Source organism: Lissotriton vulgaris, chromosome 2_1 (genome assembly GCF_964263255.1).
Source record: "Lissotriton vulgaris chromosome 2_1, aLisVul1.2, whole genome shotgun sequence".
Lineage (NCBI taxonomy): Eukaryota > Metazoa > Chordata > Amphibia > Caudata > Salamandridae > Lissotriton > Lissotriton vulgaris.
Window position 1 is genome coordinate 257,848,266 of NC_141687.1, and position 13,371 is coordinate 257,861,636.

A 13,371-nucleotide genomic window follows, 5' to 3' on the forward strand; every position below is an offset into this window, starting at 1 on the left:
TACTTTGAGTTCCCAGTCCAGCCCTGGGTTGTAGATTCACTGCATGGACTAAGGCCCATGACCACTAGGCTACCCCACTTAAGGGAGGTGGTAACAAAAGAAAGGAACCCACGTAAGACTTGTGTAGAGTCCCATGAAGTCGTAATTTTGCAAGCTGGATAACAGTTTCACAGTCAGTTTCCCACCATGCAAACACATGCAAATAAAAAACCAACAACAATTGTATTTGCAGAAGGGAAAGGGCCTTGAAATCATCAAATGCCACAGTGTCAACAAGGGGCTTTTCCATGTGGAAAGTTGTTTTACCTGAGAGGAAAATTCACTTGAACAGTGAAAATTGCTTTATTCTTGGAAAATTAGATCTGGCAGACTGTAGAGGGTCAGTCAATCTATTAGATGTAGAGAGGAATACTATACCCAAGAAATGTGCAATAGCCATCATTTTCCAGGCAGGCTAGGTTTTGCTGAATTTCAAAATTAGAAATCTTATTATAATTGTGTCTGGTTTGCATGAATCAGAATTGTGATAGACCACTGTGAGTGTGTTTGGTATGGAAGGCTAAACATATAGACTGCCGCAATCTGTGATATACACGGACTTCGCACGTGGCTTATAACCTATCTCTTGCAATGGTATAACTTCTGTCCAGACAGATACATTTAAGCTACAGTGGTATAATTTTAACGGGAAACAGCCTTTAGCACGACGCCGAAATCACACTGTGCCTTTACAGCACCGGCAACTGAACGAATGTGTCATTAACACGCATTCCTTTAGCACTCAAGTCATTAAGACGACTTGCTTTCGGGGGGCGCATTGATACAGAGGTGTTGGACTTAAACTCCAACACCTTCCAAACTTATGCACAGACTGGAGTAGGATTAGTAAATTATACAAATCCAAAGTCCAGCGCCCCCCTAGGGATAGTCGTTGTAACGACCTGAGTGGAAAAGAAACGCATGTTTACAACGCATTCGTACTAATGGCAGCGTTAAAAAGGGCATGCATTCTAAATGCCTGCGTAATTCAGACATACACTTAATTGTATCATCATAAGATTAACAGGAAAGGAGAGCGGCTTAATGATCATGGGTAAGAGAGGACTAGTACATTAAATATGTTTACAATCTAGGTGAAGAAACATAAAAATGTGGACACATTAAAGTAAAAAAAACGTTCAAATCACAGACTTGAAGGCAGAAATTTCCATGACGCTTACGCACAAGCAATGGTATTGATGTACAAAAATATGTACCAACCTATCTGATTTTTGACTGCTTGACCTTTCTCAACTTCTTCGGTTAATTGTTCTTTAGAAAAGGTCAGCACATTCCCACCATCTTCAATTTGCTCTGACATAGACTCCCTGCCTTCTTCCATGGACTCATCTTCATCACTGCCTTTATCGGCTTCTTCTTCCACGTCCTCATCATCATCATCATCACTTTCATCCTCATCCTCTCGGTCCTCGTCCTCAGTATCAAAATCCTCATCATCATCTTCCTCCTCTTCATCACTACTCCCAAGCTTGGTCGTCCTGCCTGGGGCTTCCTCATCTTCATCTAGAGACTGTTCCTCTGGAAAAACAAAAAAGCAGTATTTAAACACATGATTAGATTTTTTTTTTGGGGTAGTTTCACTGCTTGTCAGTGTGAATGAGTTTGATAGTGACTCAATAATTTTGCAGACAGATACATCAAGGTATAAAAGCAGTAAGGAGGTCAGGTTCTTACTTGCTTTCCCCAAAAGACAAATTATTTTGTTCCTTTAGCTCACTCCAAGGGCCTCATTTTGATGTCAGTGGGGCAGTTGGTGGCGGTTCCACCGGCATCCAGGCCATCTGTCCGACCGTCACATTATGATGTGGCTGGTCGGACCACACCGTTCTGTAAGACAGACCACCGCCTCCGACAGGTTCAAGGTGCCCTTCAGGGCAGCGGTCGGACACTAATCCTTAAAATGGAGGCGGTGCTTGATCAGGCATCGCCATAGAGATGTCCATTTCCCACAGCCTTTTCATGGTGGTCTCACCGCCATGAAAAGGCTGACTGAAATGGAATTTTGGGGCCCCAAACAGTACCCCAATCCCCTGTGAGGCATTGCTAAGTGGCAAGGGGAACACATGGGGTGTTCCCTCAAACATCTACACACCACCTGGTGCATGGATGTTTGGAAAGTGCCTTTTTGTGCTGCAGCCCTTTTCTTGGACCGCAGCTCAAGCCGCAGTACAAAAAGGCACATTCCGACTGCCGTACTGGTGGTCCTATCCTAATCGGCAGGTGGGGCCACCAACTTATTGTCGGACGGACACCTGCCAGCGGCGATTGCGGTTGGACACTCATCTGAACGGCATCATAATGACGGCCTAAATTATACAATAAAAGGAATTTTGTACTGCAAGCCATATGTTTTGACTACACAGAATGAATCTATATCACAATATGCATCACAGATTTGCTACCAAAAATGATGAACTACATAACAGTAAGGACACCGAAATATCAAAAGCAAGCACCAATATGAATGTTTAGTGATATGAGATATAATTAACCTGTGAACAACTCTTTAAGCACTTCAGTTCTCAAAAGTAGCTTGCAAAGAACGAGTAAATGTTGGGTTCTGTCGCCTGCAGTTTTCATGAAAAGAACAGAAATGCGGTCCTTAATTTTTACTACATAATACAATGTGCGGTTGGCAAAATACCAGAAAAATGACAAACTTCACCAAATGAAAACAAAACAAAAAAGACGAACTCTCAGGAATACTCTGAATGTCCATAACAAATTAGCGTGGATTTCTGAAATGGCGAGAAAACGATGATAAAAATCAAAGCATATTTACATTCATTATTTTATTTAACCATGGGAGATTTAGGCACACTGGTAAATTGCAAAACACTGACATGCTAAACAGTGAGTAGCTACAACAATTCTAAAATAGTATTTAGTCGAAAAATGCAAAATATTGTTCGTCTTGACAACTAGATGAGGAGAGGCAATGGTTAAAAAATTGCACTATGACGAAAAAAGGACAAATGTAACAGGAAACAAAAATTGAAAAGACAATGGGAAAAAACTATAAAGGAGTGGACAAAAGGAGATGGGGACATTAAATATTTAGAAAAAAGACATACGTTCTCGAGAGAGAAAAGGGAATAAAAGGTTTATGTAAAAACAGTGATATAAGGGAACAAAACGACGTTTCGTTGTTTTCACTAAAACCATAGGGTTGTGATACTATCAAGGAGAATTAGTGAAATGCAACTAGGGGTTAAAAGGGATCTTGCTTTGTATACTAGTTTGGCAGGTAAAAGTTTATTTTGTAATTTTGTATAAATATAACTTAAGCTTCAAAGGATATTATTTCAAAACTGGTCCCTTTCTTTATCGTTTCTTACTTTTAGAAATGCTCTGTTGAACTTAAGTAAGCATTCATTATTAGTGATGTGGAAATTTTTTCCATTCAGTTTCGTCTCATTTCTATTATTCTTTTGCACGACCCCATAGAAAATTACTTTTCATTTAAATATTAAATGGTCCATTTTAAAAATAGTCTGAGGGAGGTTAGTGGGAGACGTGGTAGTTCTGTGGATATGCTGTCATCATTTTGTTTAAGTGATCAGCGTGAAAGAAGATCCACCATTGCAGCCACAGTGCAAGATGTGTATTTTGGTATTTGTTTCTAGCATGTTTACGATGAGAAGCAATTTCTTTAAAAATGTTGGATGCCCAGGGCATGGCCAAGATGGCGGACATGCTTTAGTGTCTCTCCTATCATAGCGCAGAGCAGCAACTAACCTCACCGACTGATCGGGCTGAATAGCCAAGGTGGCGAAGAAGAGGGAGAGCTGCGCTGGCCATCAGAGGCTCCCTCCCGGTTCGGAGCACGGGGCTCGTGAACGACTGTGGCTACTGGGCCTATGGGCACGGGCGGCTGGCGTGTGGCCTGTCTCGTGGCCGAGACATTTTCGAAGCACTTCGTGCCTGCAGGATAGCAAGTCGGAAGAGAGGACTGACCTGCTTCGGTTCGGCCTCCCAGCCCGGTCTGCAGTGCAGGGTTGAGGCCGGAGCTCCAGGGCCTGCGGGGCTGGGAGCCTGCAGAGGGTGTTGAGCAGCAACGGTGACTCGCCTGACCCAGCATTTCCCGGCAGTCCTCCCTGGGCTCAACACGGACCTACGACCGGGGGCGTCGTCTTGAGGCAGCACGGAGGCTGTAGCTGTGTTTTGGCTAGACCGAGGAGAAGGCACGGCCACTGGATATCGGCAATTAAAACGCAGCAGAAGAGGGGCCCGGGAGGCGGGCCTGAGATCCAGGTGGCCAGAAGTTTTAACCTGCGCATCGACCGGTCCTGTAGAGCTTGGTGAGAACAACTCCGATTGAGTCAGTGGGGGTGGAAATTCCAAGGGCCACACATACAGTAAGAGTTGAAAGAGAGTCCCCCCGGTTTCCCCAGATAAAGAGTCCCATGTGTAGCGGGTGAAATGGAGGGCTTGTTCCTACACTTGTTCCAGCCTGCCCAGATGTACTCCCTGCTTCCTGGCACCTATCTTGGAGGCTCCCAATTGGACTAAGGAACAGATAGCGGAGGAGCTCCCCTCGCCTCCACACAGATACCACATCACCAGTGCCCAGCCATAAAACATAACAGAACCAAGCGACTGAGTCCTATCTCCCGGAGGAGACTAATAACTCATGCACACGCGACGCTAGAAGCCTAAGCCAGCACAGCAGGGTGCCGGTGAACGACATTGACTGTCACACACCGACTGTGGAGACACTCTTCCAGGGCCTTGCTTGCAACAGCGGGACCCCGTTTGGGGAGGGACTCGAGGACCTGGGGTTGTGGCGGAAGGGACCCCAACCTCTATATAGAGCCTTCACTGCGGAATGGAATGTTGATCTCGATGGCCTCGAAAAGAGATCACCAGCAGATTCCCTCCAAAGCTTAACATGGCAACGGCAAGAGGAAAAAGAGACTGCAACCTCAAGGACATGCTTATGAGAACCACGGGGTCTCCGGGGTGGGTGGGCACACGCCCAAGAAGTAAACCAAGGGGGATTACTGAGGCATCGGAGGAACCGATCACCCGCCCCTATCTAGAATCGTTGTTCGCCTCACGGCCCGAGGACTTGCATTCTTTTAGGAAGGAGGCCGCTCAGGAGCTAAAAGATACAAAGCGGGATCTAGATGGCTTAGGCAAAAAGGTCTCCTTGCTGGAAGTCCACAAAGCGAGCAGGGACGAAGAAACTGAACAACTCCAGCAGCAGACTTTACGACTTAAAGACCTGAACTTGGATCTTCAAGCCCATGCAGAAGATTTAGAGAACAGATCCTCTCGGAATAACACCCTGATCCGTGGCGCCCCCTCCATAACGATCTGATATCACCTCATATGTGCAAGGCCTGTTCAGAGCCATTTTAAAGGCAGGTCGCGAGATGACCATTCAACGTGATAGAACACACAGAGTGGGACTAAAACGCTCGCTTGGGGCTTCCCCTCCAGACATACTCACGTATGTCCATGACTTTGCCTTGAAAGAGCGTATCCTCCAGAATGCTAGAGACTAAACCCCAGTGCACTATCAAGGGGATCATCTAGTCCTCTACCAAGACGTTGCAGCAACAACTCCCCAAAAATGGAGAGATTTTTGTCCCAATCGCTGCACACTTATGAGCAGTGGTGGCTAGCTATTCCTGGGGACATCCTTTTTGCATCATTTTCCATCACGTGGGAAGGCTGCACCAAATCAGATCCCTGGAGGTAGCTCGCTGGGTGTTGGATCTGAAGAATAACGTTTCCGATTCCCTACATCACAACGGAGAAGAAATAGACTGAACCAGTTCTTCAATACGGAGGAGCTCTGGCGCCTCCCCGAACAGCCTTCAACCGGACCCCGAAAAAATAGCCAGAGAGAAACGGGCAGTCATAAAAATGCTAGCTGGCACCTCCTCAAGGCTGGCATCATCTAGATGAAAGCTCCCTCTGGGCTTCCACTCTGGAATCTCTCCCTGTAATTTTCTCTCCTTTCCGCCTGCGTCAGAAGCACTTCAAGCAGTGTACAGCCGGGCCCAAGCAGATGGGAGATCACATCCGCATCCCCTTTAGTGTCAAAATGGACATACCAGAAATAGACTATAACCTTTGTTATTTTAGTTCCAAATTGTTGATGTTACCGTTTATTAGGGTTTTGATTTGTTTAGATCTTCCTCTTTTTTGGGTTAGAACTGGGAAACGCAACCTTTGACCCACATACTCCCTAACAGAGCTTGCCAGATTAATTTTGCATGTATGACTCCTCTCCTGTACACATGTAGTCATTACATAGTTTTCCCTGTCCAGGCCCAAAGTCAAACAAGTTGAACATCCTTACAATAAATGTTAATGGGCTGAACCATCCCGTGAAACAGAGCTCTATACGGTCATATCTTTAACACTCAGAGGCTGAGATATGCCTCGAGATGAACACAGAAAAACCAATGAGAGGGTTTGGCTTATCTGCAGTAAGGCCACGCCAATATCACGAAACAACAACAACTTGCCAATACTGCGTCTTGTTTTCAGCTTTAAACCAACCAGAGGCGGAACAACCACTTTTTCAGTTCGAAATGAATCTATTTATTTCTCTTTGAATCTATTTAATTCGTTTTCATTTCAAAGAAACATTTTACAAAAATTCACAACTTTACAACCAACATTACACAAAAAGTCCCCACCCAAAATTGGTGCTCATAGAGCATACCTCTTTCATATCCACACTTTCATACATACGTCCTATACCATTTTTTTTGTGTGTGATAAATCTATATCCTCTGAAACAGAGCTCCATACGGTCATATCTTGAACACTCAGAGGCTAAGATATGCCTCGAGATGAACACAGGCTCCGCTCCAAACACTTCGGACACCAATATTTCTCCTCTCTTCCGAATAAGACTGCAGGAGTGGCCATATTAATCTCCAGACACTTTAAAGGCAAGGGCAGGTCTAAAGAGGCCAAATTAAGGGGCAGACTTCTAACTTACTCAATACAAATAGGCACCGAAATAATTACGATTGCCTCCATATACTCGCCCAATGAGAGCCACGAAATATTTTTCATTACAAGCGGTTACAGAGGTCATGGGGTCACCAGGTCGGTTGGCGACTTAAATCTTGTCTTCGACAACAACATGGAAAGATCACCACTGAGGGGGGGCAGGCTTGCCTCACTAACAGGGGCCTTAATGACATATGGAGGAACGCACATGGGCAGGCCCGTGGCTACACATACTACTTCTTCACTAAGAAAACATATGACAGGCTGGTTTACTTCCTAGGCTCCTGAGACTTGATTTCTAGGGTACAAGATGTAGCTATAGAAGCCCGATCTCTGTCTGATCACTCAGCAGTCCCTGTCGCTATAGACTTTCCCAAACAGAAGTGTGGCCCCAAACATGGCAAAACCAAAGGGGGTGATGGACGGAGTGTTGAACAATGCAAGCACTCACCCCCTGTCAACTGATCTGGGTTTAATCCATCATCATTCTTTAGCTCACTCCGCCACCCCAGTTCAGACATGGCCATATGTAAATCAGTCTGACCCTGTGCCTCATGGGAACAGTCCAGCCCGAACTGCCAAGCCATGTCTTCCCTGGACCGGAAACAAGCATCCTGGGACCGGTTTCTGGCTAATCAGCCGTAATCAGCCAGGCTAGATTGAATCCAGTGGCAAAGTGAGCAATGGACCTACGGCTGGGCATACCCTGCCAACTTAGGGCGAACAAAGCAAAACCAAAGGGGATGATGGACGGAGTGTTGAACAATGCAAGCACTCACCCCCAGTCAACTGATCTGGGTTTAATCCATCATCATTCTTTAGTTCACTCCGCCACCCCAGTTCAGACATGGCCATAAGCAAAGCAGACCCTGTGACTCATGGGAACAGTCCAGCCCGAACATGGCGTCTGCAAGATAATCTACTGCAGCGCCCGGCTAATGTGGAGCAAATCACTAGAGCGATCACAGATTACTTTGCAATTAATGATACCCCAGAAATAGCTGTCTCCACTGTGTGGGACGCACTGGAAGCGGTGGTAAGGGAAGAACTGATTGCTTTATCGTCAGCCGAAAATAAAGAGCGCAGGGGTAAAAGGGAGGACCTCTCCCGACAAGTTGCGGAACTTGAGCACATCCATAAACTGACTGAAGCCCCCCCCCCCCCCGGTTGTGGCGACAGCTGGAAGCAGCTAGAGTCTTATTAGCCGGTATCGACGTAGATAGGGCAGAATCCGCTCTACTCCGCCTAAAACCGCCTAAAGCACTACTTCTATGTCGGGGGCGATAAGGTTGGACATCCTTGTTACAGGCTGAAGATGCGGAGGCAAAAGCAGTTGGTCCAGGAAGTCGTGGATTCTGAAGGTCAGGCACAAACCAAAGATCCCCTTATTGCAAACGTCTTCAGAGATTAATAACAACAGCTGTACTCGGCTCAGAGCTTGAGCCCAGAGGGAACCTAGCTGTTCCTCTGGGAGGCACACACTTCCACCCTCACTCCAGAATAGAAAGTAGGTCTGGACAAGCCAATCAAAATTGAAGAAGTTATCTCCTGTATAACTAGGCCAAAAACATCTAAATCCTATGGGCCCGACGGCTTTTCCGACATATTTTGTACAAAAAGTTTTGTCAGCTCCCAGCACCTCTCCTTACTCGATTATTTAACGCCCTGGGGACTCTGGCAGCCCTCTCCCCCGCTCGATAAAAACCGCTTCCATCGCAGTGATACCTAAACTGGGGAAAGATAAAACCTGATGCTCCTCATACAGGCCGATCTATCTCCTAAACGTTGATTTTAAAATATTCTCAGATAAGTTAGTGGCACGTCTCAACCCCTTGCTTCTGGGTCTGATCGACCCAGATCAGGCAGGATTTGTCCCACAACGTCAGTGCTGAGACAAGACGCGAAGGGTCCTCCACCTCATAGACAAGGCTCAGAGACATGGCCAAGAACGTATCCTCTTTTCGGTCAACCCTGAGAAAGCGTTCAACAGAGTGCACTGGCCTTATCTTGAGGCCACTTTAGAGCACTTTGGCATGGGGGATAGATTCAGACGGTGAATTAATAGTATATATGACGGCCCCACAGCAGTGTTTCGAATAAATGGCCATTCCTCCACTCCATTCACAATTAACAGAGGTACCAGACTAGGGTGTCCACCGTCACGGCTACTTTTTGCCCTCCACATGGAGCCCATGGCCTATAGAGCGCGCTCCCACCCAGATATCAGGTGAATCCAATTTGGCGGAGAATTCCATACAATTAGCCTTTATGCCGACAACGTCCTAGCTACGCTGGAGAACCCGGCTACATCCCTGTCCGCCTTTCGTGATGAGTTTTAGGGCTTCAAAATGAATATCCTTAAATCGCAAGCCCTAAACCTAACTATGTTGCAACAGGCGTTAGCCACCCTGTAAAGTACCTTCTCGCTCTCCAATGGGTCACTTCTCACATTCAATACTTGGGGATACAGATTGCCCCTACGACATCAGAGACGGTGACGCTCAACTATCACATGCTTTCCCAGCAATACGCATCGACCCACGTCGCTGCCGGCAATTCACCCTCTCCTGGCTCAGGAGGATAGCTGCAGTAAAAAGTGGTGATCCATAGACATCTTACTTCCTTTCCTTTTCCCTTGACTCCTATAGTAGGGAAGCCCGACTTCACCCCAGCTCTCTCAGACCCTGGCTTCTCCTGCTGGACTCAGGCAGGATGGAGATCGGTGGGTCAATTGTTCGACACAGAAGGCCCCATCCTGTTCGACTCCCTCCGCCAAGACCACAAACTCTCCGAAAGTAAGAGGTGGCACTACACCCAGATATGCCATTGGGTGATGCAACCCACAGTCCGACCAGGTGCCCAACGTTACCTCATTCAATATGAACAATGGCTATTATCTAATATGGCAAACATGCGACTCTTTACACACCTATATAAGCTACTGGCCCCTAAACGCCCAGCCATGAAATCCCCAGGCCAACGGCAGTGGGAATCAGAGAGAGGGAGGCGACGAGATACCCTGTCGAGCCTGGGGGTTGAAACAGCTACTAAAACCATAACATACTGATACCTCACCCATTGCAGACTACATAAATTTGCTCCAGCTAAGTAACCTGATTGTTGGCATCGATGTGGTTCCCCAGGTACCTTACTAAATATATTATGGAAATGCCCAACATAGACACATCTGGACACGGATCTCCCCAGATTCCCGGCATACATCCTCCTCCGCAGGGGTAGACAAACAGGTCTAGCATTATTGGCAGCCTTGCAAAACATACCTATGCACTGGGGCACTCGAAGCATCCCGACATACTAAGGTTGGATACAGACTCTGGTATATAATCAGGATGAAGGGCATCACCCTCACAATGACGAATCAAAGTTAATCATTCCCCAAGCTCTGGAAACCCTTCCTGGCTCTCTTGATGACAGAATTCTGTGAACTGACTTGCCCCAAGTATATTTTTCTCCTTCACCTGGCAGAATCTGTTACAACACCAGCACAGAATCACTAGAAAGTAGGGCAGACTGGGGGGCTGGATTTCTTTCCTCATTGTTTTGTATATGCATCTAGTTCCGGTTATTTTGTGAGGGAAGTGGGGGATGTTAAGGGTTGTCGTTTGTTGTATATTGTAGCATTTTTAACAGGTGGCGCTTTCATCACCTGCTTTCATCACCTGCTTCATATGCTTGTTGTTATCAAATTAATAAAGAAACTTAAGCTAAAAATGGTGAATGTGAGCTAAGGGAAGAGTATGACTGCAGTACAGTTTAGTAGTTTGCAAGAAGGTTCAGAAGGTTTGCAAGAAGGTTGCAGCACAGTTTGAGTGAAAAGCAACGATAGGAAGTCTTCCACTGTGCTGTTCCATACTCAATTTTGTCACTTCTGAAAAATATCATTCAGGGTGTGCACTGCTGGGGCTGACTGCTGGCACAATGGGACGAGTTCTTTATGTACAGCGAGCATGACCTCTGGGTGAGAATCTTTGGAGAAGAATAACCATTTTATACACCCTCGTTAGAGACTTTGATCATTTTGACTCAAGATCCCTGGGACATTGGGATGGTGAAGTGATTTTATTTTGCTTAGTTCTCCTTTAGAACAAAAAGAATGCCCTCATTAAAACGTAGATCTTTATTTGGTGGATGTTCATGCAGTGCCCTACTTGCCTATAGCAAGGCTCGCAACTTGAGAGCCCCATCAGTTAACTACCCATTGAACACAGTCTTCAGCAATGGATTCCACCATCTAGAACTCTGCCTAAAGCGTTCGTCTTTGCTCCAGTGAGGACAAACAAATTATTTAATCTGCTCAGTGTGTATGTCCCACCTAGATTACTGAAACATTATATATGTGGGCCACCTCTCCATTGTCTCCCTCTCAAAATATCACAGTTCAAAACTATGTTTGGTTTACACTCACATCATGGGAATAACCCTGGACAGCAATCTCACTATGCAGAAACACATTAGCAACGCCACAAAGGGAGAAAACTTCCAGATAAACACTTTGAGGAAACTGAAGCCCCTCCTACCAGCCAATGACTTCAAGGTGGCTGTACAAGCGCTAGTTATCCCGCGGGTGGAATATGGAAGTGTCTCTCTTTGCGGCCTTCCAAAAGTGACCACAGCTCCCCTGAGAGCCTCAATAAACACAGCAGCAAGACTCATCACTGGCTCAAAAAGAAGTTCCCACATCTCCCCTGATCTAAAATCCTTGAATTGGCTCCTGCTTGAAGCAAGAATTCATCTAAAAATAGCCAGCATTACACACAAGGCCTTACACCACAAGGCTCCCAGTTCCCTTGTCCAGAAATTGACAATCTCCGGTGGGTCTAGGCCCTCTAGGGGTGCTGACAACCTACTACTAAAACTTCAAAGATTCAACAAAAATAAAACATATAAACAAACCTTTTCTGGAATGACACCCAGGATTTGAAATACTCTTCCCCCAGAAACTAGATTGAACTCTTCCACCGTCTCCTTAAAAAAAAAGAAGTAAAAGCGATTCTCATGGCAAAATTTACTTGACTAGACGCTAAGCAAATCTGAAGAACAATAGTACCCTTACTACCGTGTTGGGGGTCCATCTATTCTCTCTAGGCACGATATCCTGCCCCGGAATTTAAGTAATCGAGACACTCACGTTAAGCGCTCTACGACTGTTCCTGTGCTTTTTTTTTGTACTGTTATCCCATGCTTCTGTCCTCCACGACTTTTACTTTGCACTCGTACTATTAACCCTTGCGTGTTCTCCCCGTCATATTATTACCTTTATAATTTGTCATGCTATTCTCTATGTATAATTGAACTCTGATCACTGGAAAGTGCTCTGATATCCGCAAAGATCTTGTTCGCGCTCTATAAAACCTTCAAAATAAATAAATAAATAAATACTGGATCTGAAATCCCTGTATGGGCTCCCTAAAAGAGATCCTTTTTTGATTAAAAAAAGGCATGCCTGGGGCCTAACCGAGCAGCAAGAAGGCAGCTCTCTGAGTGCGCTCTGCCGGCTGAGGCCAAAATCTGTGCATAATCTGCCCTTAAGTGACAACCAGCAGCAGACCTGTGCGCTTTAAGGTGCGAGGCAAGCACTGAGACCACTTTTCGGACGGCGGAGGGCCGCAGCGCTTCCCCTGGCGACTGCAAGTTGGAGCTGCTAGGCACAGGGCCTTGGGGTGAAGGGCTGACGCCAGGAGACGAGGGACCAAAATCAGATCCTGACTCGGAACATTGGAGGCTGGCGAGAGTAGGGCTGTGCAGCTGGGAAGAGTCCCCACCCCACTGCGGCAAAGTCGAAGCACACATAGATCCCCTGACGGGCGGGCCATCTCACAGCTCGTGGAGGAGGCCAGTGGATATCTGCTACAGCTCAGACGAGGGTCCCGGCGCAAAGAGACGGCGTCGGACCTCGCTCAGAGACATCGACATATTGAGCGCCTGGGAGCTGGATGGATCTGAAGTTGATCGGAGTCAGAGGTGAGGAGCGGCGTGGGGGGCGGGGTGGCAGCCTCCGCTCTCGCCGCCGGCGGGTCGCTGAACGCCTCTGTGGCTGCAATGGGCCCTGGCTGGTGTGCGGGGCCACTGGCCCGCTTTGTTTTCATCCGCTCCCCGGACTAAAGCCTAATCTTGCGCAGGTCTTCAAATACTGCATAAGCGCGTGGTACACAACCAGCCCTGCCGTGCTGGAGATATTGCCTGAGACGCTGTGGGAAGCTGCCTTGAACTTAATCTGTTGATCCCGCTGGGCAGGCCTGTGCTATCTCACCAACCCCTGCAGGCCTCGGGATGGCATCGAAGCTGCCACCCGCCAGGGACGTCAGAGGGGCG

At 46.8% G+C, this 13,371-nt stretch overlaps 1 protein-coding gene across 1 annotated transcript in view; it reads right to left on the minus strand.

The window, feature by feature from the left end:
• AATF (apoptosis antagonizing transcription factor) overlaps positions 1 to 13,371 on the minus strand; it is a 400,768-nt gene that overhangs the window by 357,997 nt on the left and 29,400 nt on the right. The window contains exon 3 of the mRNA XM_086954897.1: positions 1,261 to 1,578. Within this exon, the coding sequence (XP_086811023.1) occupies positions 1,261 to 1,578 (318 nt within the window). The remainder of the gene's footprint in view (positions 1 to 1,260; positions 1,579 to 13,371) is intronic.